Consider the following 18,036-nt stretch of genomic DNA (forward strand, 5'->3'; position numbering starts at 1 on the left):
AATGGTTGTCACTGCCGGATTGCTATGAGCGTTGCCCGGTGGTCAGCGCTCATAGCAAGTGAGTAATTCTGCTACATAGAGGCTCTATATAGCAGAGCCGATCGGGTTATGGCAGCTTCTAGTCTCCCACGGAGGCTATTGAAGCATGCCAAAAGTAAAAAAAAGTTTTTAAAAATATAAAAAAATGAAAAATATAATAGTTCAAACCACCCCCCTTTCACCCCATTCAAAATAAAACAATAAAAAAAAATCAAACATACACATATTTGGTATTGTCACATTCAGAATTGCCCGATCTAGTAATAAAAAAATGGATTAACCTGATCGCTAAACGGCGTAGCGATAAAAAAAAGTCAAAAAGCCAGAATTATGTTTTTTTGGTCGCCGCAACATTGCATTAAAATGCAATAACGGGCAACCAAAAGATCGTATCTGCTGCAAAATGATACAATTAAAAATGTCAGTTCAGCATGCAAAAATAAGCCCTCACACAACCCGAGATGATGAAAAATGGAGACGCTACGGGTAGCAGAAAATGACGCAATTTTGCTTTTTTTAACAAAGTTTGGAATTTTTTTTCACCACTTAGATAAAAAAGAACTTAGATATGTTTGGTGTCTATGAACTCGAAATGACCTGAAAAATCATAATGGCAGGTTAGTTTTAGCATTTAGTGAACATGGTGAAAAAAAAATAAGTGTGGGATTGCATTTTTTTGCAATTTCACCGCACTTTGAATTTTTTTCCCCATTTCCAGTACACTATATGTAAAAACCAATGGTGTCCTTCAGAAGTACAACTCGTCCCGCAAAAAACAAGCCCTCACATGGCCATATTGACAAAAAAAATAAAAAGTTATGGCTCTGGGAAGAAGAGGAGCAAAAAACAAGAACACAAAAACAAAAAAGCTCCGGTCACGAAGGGGTTAAACACATGTGAAAAAATGTTACCAGTGTCAATCAATGTTGTCCATCAGTGTGTCCGTATTTACCATCAGTCTATCAGTATTTACCATCAGTGTGTCCGTATTTACCATCAGTATGTCATCAGTGTTTGGTCCGTGAGTCCGTTTATACCATCATTCTTTTTCATTAATAAATAAATTACAAAGCTTTGCAATGTTAAAAATGGACGGCCCACAGACTGCACACTGACGCCATCCGTGTGCTGTACGCATTTTTCACCGACCATTAGACCACGTTCACAAGTTCAGTTTTTGACTGTATTGGCCCCTGTTATCCGTGTTGCCGGAAAAAAAACAAAGAAGTCTCAGTGTGTTTTACACGGACACACGGTCCATGAAAAAATATGGACATGTGAATAGCACCATAGATTAAGATGGGTACATGATGCATCCGTGAAAAAGACAGGTACAACACAGCTGTGTGAATGAGGCCTTAGCTGCTGTTTTCTAGGTTTTTGAAAACAAGTATTGAAATGGCCGTATATAGTGTTGCTGCTCTTCCGTCAGGTTTTCCTATAGGAGAAGATCCGATTCTCCCCTGCTTTTCTACTATCAGTTGCTCTTTTATGAAGAGCTTCGTGTCCATGTTATGTGCACACGTTAAGCATTTGCTGCTGACATTTCTGCATCAAAAATGTATCTATTGGCAGAAAAAAATGCACAATTATGTTGCGCCTTTTTGTGCATTATTCGTGCTTTTTATGTGGTTTTTCACATTTATTAGCATGGATGGAAAACCGCCAAAATAATTGACATACTGTAGAGATGAAACTGCTTCAAACCTGCAAGAATTAGTTGGCATGAGAATTTCAGAAATTGTATTCATTTTGCTGGAACAGTAAAATGCACATTACAGTACTTTGCTTTACCCTTGTCTGGCCGATAGAAGCACCCCTGCGTAGGAGCGCAATTGGGGGACACTATGTGGATGAAGTAGGCCACGTCATCCACCCGAAGCAGGGCAGGAGGACAGCAATACCCGGGGATAGATGAAGCGCCGGATCAAGACCAGAGACATCCATTGGACTGGACCACACTGTATGTGGGCATAATAAAAGGACTTTTTTTTGCTATGCAGACTGGGTTGGGTATTTTACATACTGTTTTCAGAATGCTGTAAAAGAGGCCTGAAAGGTGGTGGCCGCTCTTTATATTGGGAAAATCTGGGGACAGGTTACATTTTAAATAGTGGAATATAATCATATCTAAATGTTCTTTACTTTTAATGGACTTGACATGAATCGGGTCAGCTTTTGCGATCACCGTTATTAATGGTATAACGGTGACCGCAAAAAAACCCTGCGATTTTGCATGTAATTTCTCTCTCCTCTGATGTGATCGCACATCAGAGGAGAGAGAAATAGGGTCCCCGATCCCAACCAGTACCTCCCGGTGGTCCTTGTGAACCCCAGGCCCTCCTGCCTCCTCCTGTGGGCGCCGCTATCTTGGTCCAGGAAGAAAATGGCGGGCGCATGTGCAGTGCACCCGCCGAATCGGCCAGCCGGCAGAGTCCATTCATTCATTACAGGTACATTTTGATCACTGTGATAAACCCTAAAAAAGTAAATAACCCCCCCGTTTATCACCCCCTTAGTTAGGTAAATATAATGAAATAAAGAAAATATATTATTTTCATTTTTCCATTAAGGTTAGGGTTAGGATTAGAATTAGGGTTAGATGTTGTGAATTCACTTTCTAGCCTCCCTCTGGTTATTACTAAAGATAGTGGAGCTGGTCAGATTGACAGAGGGGTTGCAAGTTCTCTTTCTGGGCTCCATCTGGTGGTTACTGGAGGTAATGGAGCTGAACTGATTGACAGAGGCTTGCCACCTGATAATGATGACGATTGGAGATCAGGGGTTTCAGATTGGGGTTTAAGACAGCCGACTCCCTCTATCGCTGCTGGTGATTTGCTTCCTGTTCCTCCTGAGGTCTGATTTCTCCAGCTCTGTCTCTGCGTGTTCAGCTAAGTGGTTTATTTACTATTCTGTTTGCATTTGATCTGGTTTTTGTCTATCTCTTCTTGGTGCGGGTCAGCCAGCTCCGGCTGGGACTGTGCTGAATCACCGCCCATATGTTACTGCTTGTGCCAGTTTGTTTATCCCGTTAGATTGGTCTCTTTTTGCTCTGCTTTCAGAATATACCAGAGTGCTGATATAGTGGGGGGCGAAGTCGTGTGACTTCAGTGTTTTTTGCATCAGATGTGTTGGACTTTTTGCAGGTTTTTTTGCGTGATTGCAGACAGTGTCTTTCCTTTCCTGTCCTGTCTAGTCAGTGTGGGCCCCATCATTTGCTCAGTCTAGTTTCCTGCCTGTGTTTGTGTTTTCATCTTGTCGCACTGACAATATATGTTTGGGGGCTATCTATTCCTTTGGGGTCTGCTCTGGGGCAGTTTAGATTTCCCCTTTCTTGCTTTAGGCTTAGTTAGCTCTCCGGCTGTGCCAAGGCGTCTAGGATCATCGTAGGTACGCTCCACGGCTACTGCTAGTTGTGTGGATAGGATCAGGGGTCTGCAATCCGCTTAGGTACCATCCTCTCTGGTTTTCTGTGGCTCAGCCTGGACCTGCTCTCCTGGTCGGTGACCCATTCATAACAGTTAGAATTAGGGTTAGGGTTAGAATTAGGGTTAGGGTTGAATTAAGGTTAGGGTTGGAATTAGGGTTAGGGTTGGAATTAGGGTTAGGATTAGGGTTAGGGTTGGGATTGGGGTTAGGATTAGAGATTAGCATTAGGTTAGGGTTGGGATTAGGGTTAGGGGTATGTTGGGGTTAGGGATGTAGCTAGAATTGAGGGGTTTCCACTATTTACCAGCTTTGGGGGTCTAATTTATCCTGTCACCATTGGGAAAATAAAAAAATTGGGGGCTAAGAAATCACTTTTGTGGGAAAATATATTTCTTTATTTTCACGGCTCTGCATTATAAACTTCTGTGAAGCATGTGGGGCTTCAAAGTGCTCACCATACATCTAGATAAGCTTGTTGGGGGGGTCTAGTTTCCAAAATGGGGTCACTTGTGGAGGGTTTCTACTGTTTAGGCACATCAGGGACTCTGCAAACGCAACATGACGCCTGCAGAACATTCCATCTGCACTCCAAAATGGCACTCCATCCCTTCTGAGCTCTCCCATGTGCCCAAACAGTGTTTCCCCCCCACATATGGGGTATCAGCTTACTCAGGACAAATTGCACAACAACTTTTGTGGCCAATTTCTCCTTTTACCCTTGGGAAAAAAAAATAGCTGGCTAAGATATCATTTTTGAGGAAAAAAATATTTTTTATTTTCACGGCTCTACATTATAAACTTCTGTGAAGGACATGGGGGTTCAAAGTGCTCACCACTAGTGTTGAGCATTCCGATACTGCAAATATCAGGTATCGGCCGATATTCGCGGTATCGGAATTCCGATACTGAGTTCCGATACTTTTTGCATATCGAATACCGGAATCGGAAGTTCCCATAATGCTATGAGCCAGTTTGATTTGATTCAGCCAATGAGGAATCCTAAGAAGTGTGGGCACATCCTGTTAGGCATGTTAATTAATGGCATGGCTTTGATTGGCTGCGAGCAGACCACCCAGCTGCTCCTCCCCCAGACACACGCTGAACAGTGATCTTATCTATGGAAAGTGAAACTAGTGAGGGAGGAGGAAACGAACAGTTCTCATTTCAATGCCAGAACACACCCCCCTGGACGTTTATCTTAGAAGCAAGAGATGATATCTTGGAAACCGTGCAGACTAGCCACAGAAGGTAAATTACTTTTTGTCAGCATTCTGCAGCCTACAGTAGATATGCACTGAGATTATGTGAAAAGCCCGGACAACCTGTTCTGTTATGTATTTCCACCAAGTTGGATCGCCCACCAGGGCTGGTGGGGTACTCAGTACCGGGCCCATTGGTTTCAATAGGAGATGTCACGGTAGCTGTGACCCGGTCCGTGGCCCTGGGAGTCCATTGTAAAAGGGAAATGTTGAACGTGTGGATGATGATTAAAGTTTATGAGTGAATGGTTCGTGACGCCAGCTGTGGTGTTCGCCAAAGAAGATGTTAAGCCGACGCTGCAGACAGATCCTCTGGGACAGATGGTGTGGTGCAGCTTTGATGCTGTGGCCCTCCACAGGTAGGGCTGTAGTCCCAGGGCAGTGTAGATGGAGAGGTAGTGAAGAGACGTAGATGGTGAAGTGCCAGGCACAGAGATGTAGCAGTGCTGAGTGTGTTGGCACAGGAATAACTGGAGGACACCAGGGCATGTAGTTCCAAAGCTTTACTCACAGTCTGTTGTGCATACAGGTGCCCGCATCCGTGCCGTGTCCTCCGGGTCAGGGGCTCAGTCAACCTCCAAGCTAGATGAAGCACTCCGTTCCAACACTCCGCCAACATGTGTCTTTTCTGAACGTCTCCCTCTATTGCTACACAACCCCTTTAACATAGTCAATATCTTTGTAACTCCGAACGTCTTAAAAAAAAATAATTCCTGCTATTCCATTTGATTGGGCTAAACCTCTATGCCTTTAATGTCTCCTCCACCTCCCCCAATACATTCTACATTATTCTTAGTTGTTTTCCTTCATGTAGAATTAACCTACAAGTAAAGAAAGGGTTTATTTTCATTCCGATATTTGTATCCCATTGACTTACACTGGTTTCCGGTATCGGAATCGGCGATATCTGATACTTTTTGGGTATCGTCCGATCCAATCCGATGCGATATTTCCCGATATCGGAAGGTATCGCTCAACACTACTCTCCACACATCTAGATAAGCACCTTTGGGGGGTATAGTTTCCAAAATGGGTTCACTTGTGGGGGGTTTCTACTGTTTAGACACATCAGGGGCTCTGCAAACGCAACATGATGCCCGCAGAACATTCCATCAAAGTCTGCATTCCAAAATGGTGCTCATTCCCTTCCAAGCTCTCCCATGTGCCCAAACAGTGTTACCCCCCACATATGGGGTATCAGCATACTCAGGACAAATTGCACAACAACTTTCTCCTGTTAGCCTTGTGAAAATAAAAAATAGCGGGCTAAAAAAATCATTTTTGAGGAAAAAAATGATTTTTTATTTTCACTGCTCTGCGGTATAAACTTCTGTGAAACACTTCGAGGTTCAAAGTGCTCACCACACATCTAGATAAGTTCCTTAAGGGGTCTAGTTTCCAAAATGGGGTCAGTTATTGGGGGTTTCACTGTTTAGGCACATCAGGGGCTCTCCAAACGCAACATGGAGTCCAATCTCAATTCCAGCCTATTCTGCATTGAAAAAGTCAAACAGTGCTCCTTCCCTTGCGAGCTCTGCCGTGCACGCAAAAAGTGTTTTACCCCCACATATGGGGTATCAGCATATTCAGGAGAAATTGCACAACAAATTTTGTGGTTCATTTTCTCCTTTAAAACTTGTGAAAATAAAAAAATTGGTTCTGAAGTAAATTTTTTGCAAAAAAAAGTTAAATGTTAATTTTTCCCTTCCACATTGCTTCAGTTCCTGTGAAGCACAAAAATGGTTAATAAACTTCTTGAATGTGGTTTTGAGCACCTTGAAGGGTCCAGTTTTTAGAATCGTGTCACTTTTGGGTGTTTTCTGTCATGTACACCTCTCCAAATGACTTTAAATATGATGTGGTCCCTAAAAAAATGGTTTTGTAAATTTTGCTGTAAAAATGAGAAGTCACTGGTCAACTTGTAACCCTTATAACTTCCTAACAAAAAAAATTCTGTTTCCAAAATTGAGCTGATGTAAACTAGACATGTGGGAAATGTTATTTAATAAGACATTTGTGTGAAATATCTCTCTGATTTAAGGGAATAAAAAATTTAAAGTTTTAAAATTGCAAAATGTTCAAAATTTTTGCCATATTTCTGTTTTTTTCATAAATAAATGCAAGTCATATCGAAGAAATTTTACCACAGTCATGAAGTACAATAAGTCACAAAAAAACAAACTCAGAATCAGCAGGATCCGTTAAAGTGTTCCAGAGTTATAACCTCATAAAGTGACAGTGGTCAGAATTGTAAAAATTGGCCTGGTGATTAAGCTGCAAATTGGCTCTGTCACTAAGGCTAGTTTCACACTAGCGTTTATGAGCGCAGCGATGGCCTGCGCACGGCCGCCGCTAAGCCCTGCCCCCTGCCGCGCCCCCGCCGGTAGCTCCGCCCACCGGCGCATGACGCTGCATGCGCCCTGCGTCCCCTATCTTTATCACAGGGGGCGCAGGCTGTGCGCAGTATGCGTTTGGCGGGGCATGCGTCCTTTTGACGGTGCGCTGACCTGCGCCAAACTCAACCTGCTGCAGTTTGGTTGCGTCGGCGCACCGTCAAAAAGGCGCATGCGCCGCCAAACGCATACTGCGCACGGCCTGCGCCCCCTGTGATAAAGATAGGGGACGCAGGGCGCATGCAGCGTCATGCGCCGGTGGGCGGAGCTACCGGCGGGGGCGTGGCAGGGGCGGGGCTTAGCGGCGGCTGTGCGCAGGCCGTCGCTGCGCTCATAAACGCTAGTGTGAAACTAGCCTTAGGGGTTAAAGAGGGACTGCGTCGGACAGGGAGTATTTGTGTTGGTTTGTTTTTTTCATTTTTTTTTACAGGAGACAATGGCTTCGCATGGATTTAGGCGTTTAATAAAAATAATGAAAAAAGGTGTAGTGTTTTATTTCATTAAAATACTTTTTTCTGGCTGTCTTTTTTTAACCCTTTGATACTAAAAGATTAATTATGGATAGGTGTCTTATTGACACCTCTTCATTACTAACCGGGCTTAATGTCACCTTAGAATACAAAGATGATATTAACCCCTTTATTACCCCATATGCCACCTCTACACGACAGTGGGAAGAGAGAGGCTAAGTGAGAGAATTGGCGCATCATACAGATGCACCATTTCTGGGGCGGCTTCAGACTGGAATTTGTAGTCGGGGGGGCCAATATCCATGGCCCCTTCCTAGGCTATGAATATTCGCCCGCAGCTGTCTGCATAGCCTTTCTGGCTATAAAATATAGGGGGAGCCCCTTCCCGGGCTACAAATTTTGGTCTCTGGCTGTTGGCTTTTCCTCTCTGGCGCCATTTTTTTCCAGTTTTTTTTCCAAAATTAATCATATTGTTCATTAGTAAACATTGGCCTTGCTATTATTTATTTATCTATCTATCTATATCTATTCATCGATATATCAAAAGATATATATATCTATAGATATATCTATGGATATATAGTATATATCTATATACTGTATATCTAAAGATACATCTATGGATCTGCATGAAAAAAACGCATGAAAATCTGCATCAAAAACGCGCTGATTTTTAACTGCATTTTCTGCCAAGAGGTGCAGATTCTGTGCAGAAAATTCTGCAGACAAATCTGCAACGTGTGCACATACCCTTACAGAGCAAGAGAAACTGAACTATTAAATTTAATATACGGTATATAATCCAGAAAAGTAGGCAATGTTTTTAAAAAATGTCTAAAGATGTTATAAAATGTGAGCAAAACAAATCAGTAAATACAATTAAATAAGATAAAAAAAGGAATAACAAAATAGAAGTATTAAATTTGATGTTGCAGGAATGGCTCTTTAAGGAGTGAATTGCTCCTTTTAGGAAAATGGAACACTCTCACAGCAATTTATATCTTCCAGAAGGAACAATGACAGGCAACCAAAATATCATTTTTATTAGCTCAACGTTACGCCCATATACCTTCCCTTGGTGAGCTCATATGGGGGCTTGTTGTGTGTAGTGCTAGGTCTATTAGAATTTTAAGAGATCCCTAACATTCAGGATATCTTCACTCCTGGAAGTCCCAGGCGATAGGTATTTTTGTCATGTTTCCTATTGCTATTTTACATGGCATGAAAAATGACATGGATAGCATCATCCATCAAACCATTATTAATTTGGAGGGGTTAGAATGGCCTTAGTTTGACATGAGTGAATGCGTTATGGTCATCCCTTTGCTGTGACCCTGAAAATATATCTCCCATAAATATCGGATCAATGCAAACCCCAACATTCATCACTGACCACTGGCTCCAAAAGGACAATCTTATGAACATAGGAAGCTGAGTCCTTTGAAAAGAGTGAGTCGTCGTACTACTCCGACTCTGTATATATGACTCTTAGCCTTTTTAGCTGGTTCACATTAGACTCCTTGTTGTAATTACCTGCTCATTTCTGGAGGCCGTACTTCAACGGAGGATAAAATGTCTGCTCTTTCTCTCTTCCCAGTTATAATTAGTTTCTCACTTCCTCAGTTATAATTAATCTCATATGTTCGATGTGAGGGTGAAATATCCCCTCCCTGGAGTTGTCTTTATGAATTTTTAATTTTTCTCTGTGAAATACAGGGTTGACCCATATTTTTCAAGACCTCATATCCATGCCAAATCCTGACTTATGACAACTTATAGGCCAAACTCTTGCCTAACCAGTGCTTGTAGCAATTTCTGCATTTTTATGCTTCCCCACCGCCCTTCCTTTTTGAGAAATGGAAATAGCTCTCAATGGGACTGAGATCTGAGGAGTTTTTTTATGTTTTTTTATGTTCACATAGCCACTTAGTTATCAATTTTGCCTTGTGACATTGTGCTTGATCATGCTGGAAAAGTGTTAGTCATCTCCAAATTGCTCCTGGATTGCTGGGAAACGATTAGATACCATTCTTTACTCATGGCAGTGTTCTTAGGCAAAATTGCCATTGAGCCCACTTTCCTGACTGAAAAGAACCCCACATACAAATGGTCCCAGGACACTTTACAGTTGGTACGACACAGGAATCATGGAAGTGCTCACTTTTTCTTCTGAACAATCATTCTTTCAGATGTCTCAAACAGTCTGAAGGGGGATTCATCAAAGACAAAATCTTTAACTCAATGAGAAAATGGAAAACGGTCTTAGGAGAGCAGGAAAGAGACTCAGACAAGAGATGGGTTTATCAAAAATTATGTTAAACCACACCTCATATAGCCAGAGTCCTACAGGACACTAAGTAAGATGCACGTCACATCCAGGGAGTTCATCTTGGAAAAAAGTCCATACCAAATAGTAGAAAAGACAGCCCCTCAAACGTTGGTGAAAAAGAATTTACATTTTATTCTGCCTCCTGTGGCAACGTTTCGATCCAAAGATCTTGAGATCTTTGAGGCGCTGTCTTTTCTACTAAGAGATGGATTTGAACCACAACGTGTTTCAACGGAGGATCCGTCTTCATCAGGTGGAAGTTTTTGCCTGATGAAGACGGATCCTCCGTTGAAACGCATTGTGGTTTAAACTCATCTCTTGTCTGAGTCTCTCACCTGCGCTCCTAAGACCGTTTTCCATTTTCTCATTGCTCCTATCCTCCATTGGAGATTTTCGGCTGGAGCTGCGGTGGAGACCTGACATCCTTGTCTGCCCCTGGGTTGCTTCCTAAGCGCTCCTTTATGACCGCTTATCACTGACTCTTAAAATCTTTAAGGGTGTGTGCACACGCTGCGGATTCTGCTGCGGATCCACAGCGGATTTGGCTGCTGCGGATCCACAGCGGATTTGGCTGCTGCGGATCCGCAGCAGTTTCTGCTGCGGTGTACAGTACCATTATTCCCTATGGGAAATGGAAACTGCTGTGCAGACCCTGAGGAATTTTCCGCGCGGATTATCTGCGGTTTCTAAACCGCAGAAAGAATTGACATTTATCTGCGGATTTGGCAAAATTCGCGTGGATGAATTCGCAGCAGATTCCGCAGCATGTGCACGTACCCTAACTCAGTCTTCAGAAGTCAAATCCCTGTACTGGGGTTATTTTCTGTTTTTCGAGGCTGATAGTGTTAGGGACGGCGGAACGGACTAAATATAAATAATAAGAAGTGCGTTCGCCGCCTGGGGTCCACCGTGCTGTAGGTGTAACAACAATACTGCGCTTGGGTTAAACGTCACCTGAGGTGCACAGAGCGGACTCTGTTAAACTCACAGAGGCGCTTTAGTATAAGTAAAGCATAAACGCTGAGCCTGTAAGCTTCACAGGTCTCAGCTGGCTTGCACACATGGTATACGTTCACAGGACACGGCCCAAGGCAGAGGTCGGTGTCCGTCTTGACCTACCGTGCGTGCGGCGTCGCTACCGCAGACGCCGGTAAGTGCTGCTAACTGCAGCACGGTGGTAACTACTGCCGCTGTACGACAGTGCCGTGAGGCATAACACTATCGGACGCTAGTGTAGCGGTGCGGTATGCACTATGGCGTATGGCTTGCCACTGACTGGTGCTGGCTATAACTCTAATTCTCTAACCACATACGTAATATCAGAGGGAAGGGGTTTCAAATGAGTCAGTCACCAGAATCATACATCCATCACCATTCACACATAGCAAGTATAGTCTATACTAGCGCATGGCCGAGCGGCCATGCGGGCCTTTTATAGCCATGCGCTTCCGGGACCTTCCAGACCTCTGAGATGGGCCAATCAGATCAGGAGAAGGACCTGAGCACGTGACCCCCAATTTCCACTGGGAGATCGTCTCGTGGGCATGCCCAGTAGGGCGGCGAGAGGTCTTAGCCTCTGGAGTGGTTTCCTGCAAAGCAGGTTGCGCTACCATTGCTGGTCCAGAGGTGGCAGCAACATCCAGACCCAGAGAGCTGGTCTGAGCAGGGCGCCTGGATTGCCGAGATTGCTGTGCAGGTCCCTGAGTGGTCAGAAAGGAATGGGAGACCGCTGGATGTATGCCTCCGGATTCCTGCTATGCAGCTGCAGGAACCCGACGCCTAACAGATAGACAGGTCTGTTCACACTATTAACCATTCTGAGGTGAGCTGTGCAATGTGTGAAGAAGGTTGAACTGACAAGTACAATAGGAGAAACTGAGTTACTTATGGTATACTGTATATCAAGATGTGGATAACAATTTTATATTCAGAGTTGGACATTTCTTAAGTAGGAAATATCTAATATACTGGTATTTACAAGAGTGATCAAATATTGCAATATTCTGAGGGATATTTCATTGTCACCTTGTCCTGCAGTTCTCTGGTTTATTGTCCTAATATGACTTGTTCTGTAAGTGTTCTAATAGCGATCAGAATTGATTAAAAATCACAGACGAGTTTGAGTTATTTGTCTGTTATCATGTAACTGAAATGTGATGTCTTTGATAATAAACTATTGGATGATGGATTATCATTGGCAAAGCTCCTCTTGATCTTTAAACATGATCACAAATTGGGGTCAAAATGCCACAATATAAACTTATAAATTAAGCTCTAATTGAATCCAATGTCATAATATGGTTTATAAAATTGTATTACACCTTGTGATTAAGATTTCTGTACCAGATTATAAGATCAAATAATTTTGCTTTTCCACTTCCACTGGAGATATTTCTATTTTTTTGCTTTAGAGGGTTTATTTTTCAACATTTGCCCTTAGCACAATATTGTAGCTATGAAAAGTCCTGTCAGAGGGTCTGTTTGGATAGCTTTAAAGAGAAATATCTCAGAGAGTGGATGCACTTTTTATAAGAATTTTAAGATGAATATAAAAGGTTTTTTCCCCTCCATTCTCCCTCTCTCTTCCTCCTTCCTAGGGTTAGTTTGGGTTTATTGGGATTTTAAATTGTAATTTTGATATCTTTTCTGTATTTACTATTTTCATATATGAAAAAATTCAAAAAGATTTATATAAAAATGTAAATAAATACATTACAAGGATATTGTCAATCTTTTACAGTTTTTAAAATCCAACCATTACTTTTCTCCTTTGCTATAACCCGAGTTTGTACTGATGCTGATACACTTGCACTGGCACTACTACCAATGCCTTGCTTGGCACTCCCAATGCTGCTAACACTACCACTGCCAAATCACAACTTTCCCCAAATGCTATCTAAGCCCAAGTCACCACAGGTCACGGACTTACCACATGCCCACCTGATCGCAACATCCATCACTATTAACTCTCTAATCACTTCTAAATTACTAATATCCCCTTACCCACCTCTGGTTGACCTCACTGCCCTGTGAACAGGTAATAAGGGAACATTAGGCATGGTATGCCTTCTCACTGTCCAGAGTACTTAACAGCCTCACCTCTCTCTTTCTGGATGAACTGACCTGCTCCCATACATGTACCCTCTTGATTGCTGTGCACAATGCCCTCTCTTCTTCAACATCCAGCCTGTAACTGTGTGGGGCAGAGCCAGTTGCTAACTGAACACTCGGTCCCTCAAGCTGAGAGGCCGTGGCCTGTGATTTCTGATTGGCTTCTCCCTGGGCCTGACTACTGACAGTACGCACTGGGGAGGGTCACTGCTTGTCATATTTGTGGGCAAGCCTGGAATTCCTGGTCCGGTCTCTTTTTGCTGCTCACTGCAAGAAGAAGAGAATTCTTCACTTACTGTGGACTTTGGTGTGCAAGATGACTAAGGCTGGTTTCACATTTGCGTATCTGTGCGCAGCATTTGCTCCGCATAGATCCCCATGCGTCCTGCGTACATATCTTTAACATGGTGTACGCAGGAACATGCGTTTGCATGCTTTCACTTGCGGATGCGTACGCATGCGTCGTTTCACAGTGTGCGGCAAACTCAACATGTTGGAGATTTGAGGCGTCAAATATGCGCAGCCATACACATGTGGATGATTGCGAATGAAGTGCATTAAAACAACGCATTACTGTCTATGGGAACACATTGGTGCGCAAGGACATGCGTACGGACACGTACGATACGCATGCGTTCTTCAGAATGAGCAGGTCCAGGAAGTGTTAAATTAAACATTGTTTTTATTTTTGTTAATAAAAATTATTTTTTTCATAATCCCTGTCTCTTTGTGTTTTTATCTCTTTATTTAAACATGTGTGTATTGCTGAGTGAAGTATTAACGGGTGTTACAGTCAAGGTGTTTAGTATTAACGTTACAGTGAAGGTGTTAGTATTAAGAGTCAGCAAACAATACAGTTACATTTTACTTATTAGCGGCTTGAACCATTTCGTCTAGCCATGCCACACATCCAATATCAGAAACAAAGTAGGCAGCAACTTCCACTGTTGTCCTCAGTGGGTGATCTTGGTAATCTTGCAGTGTGGTAGCAACAGGTTCATCAAGCTCTAAGTTGGGTCGCTCTTTCACCAGGATGTAATTGTGCAGAACAACAAACGCTTTCACAACTTCATCAATTGTCTCAGTTTTTAGATCGATGGGTGTTCCCAAAATGCGCCATTTAGATGCCAGCAAACCAAATGCACACTCCACAGTTCTTCGTGCCCTTGTCAGTCGGTAGTTGTAAATCCATTTGGTGTGATTCAAGTCCCGACTTGAGTACGGCTTTATGAGGTTGACACACATTTGAAACACCTCATCCCCAACCACAACAAATGGCATTGGCGGGCCTTCAGTGTTCAGAAGAGATCGTGGCTGTGGAAAATTGAAATTATTTCCATACAAACGTTGGCCCATGTCAGCGTTTTTGAAAGTCTGTGAGTCATTTCCTCATCCAAATGAGCCAACGTCTACAGCAACAAATCGACAGTCAGCATCTGCAATTGTCATGAGAACAATAGAAAAATATTTTTTGTAATTGAAATACTTGGATCCACTTCCAGCAGGTTTCCTAATCCAAATGTGTTTGCCGTCCACAGCCCCCAAACTGTTAGGAAAATTACAAATGTCCTGGAATTTTGCAGCATTTTCCAGCCAGAGTTCAGTTGTGGGTTGGGGGAGGAATTCCTCATGCAGAACATCACATAAAGCATGGCAGGTGGTTTCTTTTTCAAAATTACATACCTTAGGGTCACCAATAGATGTTCCTCAGAAGGAACTGCTTGATGTAGCTGTGTGTCCTGCCTGGTGATGGATCCTCGGACACGTTGCAGCAAGTCATCGAAGCTATGTTCCGACATCCTCATGCAGTCGAAAAACTTCTGAGGGTTTGCACGCAGCTCGGTGTACAACGAGTGGTAGGCTCCATGGCTCTCTCGGACTTCAACAATGGGGTGTTGCCAGTAGCGATGACGACGTCTTCTCAAGGGCTGTCACATTGTAGAAGGATCATCTTTATTCTCATTTGCACAAGGAAAGACTAGAAGCAATGCGATGAAACTGAATGGGAGGAGACACAGATTAGATATTAGAAAAAACTTTTTGACAGTTAGAGTGATCAATGAGTGGAACAGGCTGCCATGAGAGGTGGTGAGTTCTCCTTCAATAGAAGTCTTCAAACAGAGGCTGGACAGACATCTGTCTGGGATGATTTAGTGAATCCTGCTTTGAGCAAGGGGTTGGACCAGATGGCCCAGGAGGTCCCTTCAAACTGTACGATTCTATGATTCTCTGTCTTTCTCTTCTTCTTTCTTCTTCACAAGACATAGCAAAGGCAACAGTCAATTTCAAGTCCAAATCCAGATTACGATAGAAGCTCTCCTTGCTAAGATCCATCTTGCAGCTGGATACAGCAGCAAAAGTTGAGGATTTCATCTGTACAAGGGTCTATATACAGAATTTCCATGAGACGTGGCTTGTGTCAAGGAAATTCTCCTGGAAAACCATTGTCCTATCGAACGCATGCGCATAAATAGCGCAAATGCATACAACAAACGCTGTGCTTTGTTGGCTTCATGCATAAGATGATGCGGATAAAAAATGCTGTGCTAGCATGCGTTTTGGCATGCTTTTGCACATGAAAATGATACGTTGCGCACATATACGCAAAAGTGAATTTAGCCTAACCCACAGCTTAGTTGGTGATTTTCAAAGGAAGCTTTCGTGTACTAGCTTCCCTGGACCCTTGTAACAGCAATTATACATTGGATAATAACCATTGTAGCCATTTCTAGTCAGCTGCCCTCCTGAGTTCAACAATCAAAAAATCCACAGCTGTCATGCAGCTGCTACTGTACGGGCTTCACACCTTCAGGATCTGATACCACAAAGTAGCACTAGAATCCTGAAACTACCACCTCTTTTATAGCCATCACACCCCTTTTTATGGCCTGATTCCCAACCCTCTTATCAGCTCACTCATATTCTTCCAATACATTTACTCCAAATTCTATCTTGTAGGCCTCTCCTCTATGCAACACTTTAGTACAACATAACTGGAGTCAAGGAGAAGACTTGAGGTCCATTTACACTATGCAATGCGGAGCATTAAATGATAGCCAACAAGCAATATGTTGCTGGTCAACATTCATTTACAGTAATAGTCCGTTTACACAGGCTGACCTAAGTTCAGACATGCACTGAATGACCAGTAAGGCCTCTTTCACACATCAGGTTTTCGCCGTCAGGCGCGATCCGGCGCTTTTGACAGAAACCGGATCCGGCGAAATGCAATGCCGGATCCGGTTTCCCCCCCATTGACTTGCATTTGCGCCGGATCGCGCCGGATGGCCATGCGTTTCATCCGGTTTTCGCCGGATCCGGCAATGTGTCGCGATCCGGCGTCTGGAAAAAACGGTGACTGTAACGTTTTTTGTCTCCGGCGAAAAAGCCGGAAACGCCGGATCCGGCGCGTCCGGCTTTTTCACACAATGAAAGCCTATGAGCGCCGCAATGCGCCGGATCCGGCGAAAGCCAAGATCCGGCGGCCGGATCCGTTTTTTTGGTCTGAGCATGCTCAGTAGCTCTGCCCACAAGACATATATAAAAGCAAGACAGTGGGACCCACAGCCACACCCAACATGCCACCCAAGACAGCAACCAGGCGCAGGAGAAGGCAGGAGACCACTGCAGCACCATCCGCACCACCACCACCCCAAATGGAGCAGCAAATAGAACATGCTGAGGAGGGGAGGCCAGCAGCAGATGAGAGACGGTAATTATCAAATAACCCATTCCTCCAAACTAGGGCTATTGAATATCAAGATATTCATTGGCCCTTTGTTTCTCTTTATTCAACAGCCGCCCAATAGATGCAGCAGCAGCAGCAGCAGCAATGGCAGCAGCTGGAACACCACCCACAGGCATGGAGTGTGGCCACCAGGAAGACAGCACATCATCTTCTGGGAGCCCTCCCTCACATCGTCAGCGTTTGACAGTAAGTTTTTATTTCCAAAATCCATCTTCTCTGTAATATATGTCTATTCATTGCCTTTTATTTCAAAACAGGAATCACAAGATGAAGAGGAGCTCCCAGAAGAAGAAGGAAGGGGTGGACAGACACCTGGAGTGGGCTCACAATTGGTAAGTTTTTTGCATCAAACGCAGAAACACAACATCACACTACACACAACACATAGAAAACAATGTTCTGCAGACCACACACAGCAAACAAATGCCTACATCCAAAGACATAACATTTTTTGTTTTCTTCTCTAGTCTTCCCAATCTGGTGCTTGGCCAAGAGGTCCTCGCAGTGCCTCCCAGGGTCGTCGGCGACAGCAACGCGGCGGTCACCAGCGTGTAAGTATAAATATTTTTGCTTTGTTTTTTTGCACTTTTTATTTCATTTCTTTTGTGGAGGCTAATTATGTTATTTTTGTCTTTTTCTTTAACAGCCTTCACAGCGTGCTCCCGACTCTGACGGTGAGGATGGAGGGATTGATGTGGACCGCCTCATCGATCTCGTCAGAGAAAGGGAGCCGCTCTGGAATATGGCTGACCGCCGCCACACTGTCCTGATCGTTACCCGACGACTCTGGGAGGAAATCTGTTCGCTCCTTGTTGGCCGCTGGGAGGACCTCGAAGCTCGGGCCCAGATTAAAGAGCGTAAGTATATACAGTACCGGTTGCTTGATGTAAACCAGTGTTTCCTGAACTCCAGTCCTCGTGGTCCCCACGGATCATGTGTTCAGGATTTCTATTTACTATAGAAATCCTGAAAACATGACCCCTGGGGACCATGAGGACTGGAGTTTGGGAAACACTGATGTTGTATACTAACCACTCCTTTCTCGTTTCAGGGAACAGAATTGTGAATCGGTGGCGGTCTGTGAGAGATCGTTTCAAGAAGGAGTTCAATAAAGAGATGCGGGCCCCGAGTGGATCTGGAGGACGCAGGAGCAAGTACAAGTACGCAGAAGCCCTGTCGTTCCTCCGGGAAACAATGGTCACCAGAAGGTAAATATTACACACCACATGTGAAAAAAAATGTTATATGTAAATTTTTT

General features: G+C 43.6%; 2 protein-coding genes across 2 annotated transcripts in view; one reads left to right on the forward strand and one right to left on the reverse strand.

Annotated features, from left to right (window-relative positions):
- The window catches only part of SUSD2 (sushi domain containing 2), a 340,007-nt gene that overhangs the window by 257,848 nt on the left and 64,123 nt on the right, over window positions 1-18,036 (reverse strand). The window lies entirely within an intron of this gene.
- Window positions 1-18,036, forward strand: part of LOC141092984 (uncharacterized) — a 38,727-nt gene that overhangs the window by 5,677 nt on the left and 15,014 nt on the right. The window contains exon 3 of the mRNA XM_073579406.1: window positions 17,830-17,986. Coding sequence (XP_073435507.1) covers window positions 17,830-17,986 — 157 coding nt within the window. The remainder of the gene's footprint in view (window positions 1-17,829; window positions 17,987-18,036) is intronic.

Source organism: Dendrobates tinctorius, unplaced genomic scaffold, assembly GCF_039654945.1.
Source record: "Dendrobates tinctorius isolate UK_male_01 unplaced genomic scaffold, ASM3965494v1 ptg000003l, whole genome shotgun sequence".
Taxonomy (NCBI): Eukaryota; Metazoa; Chordata; class Amphibia; order Anura; family Dendrobatidae; genus Dendrobates; species Dendrobates tinctorius.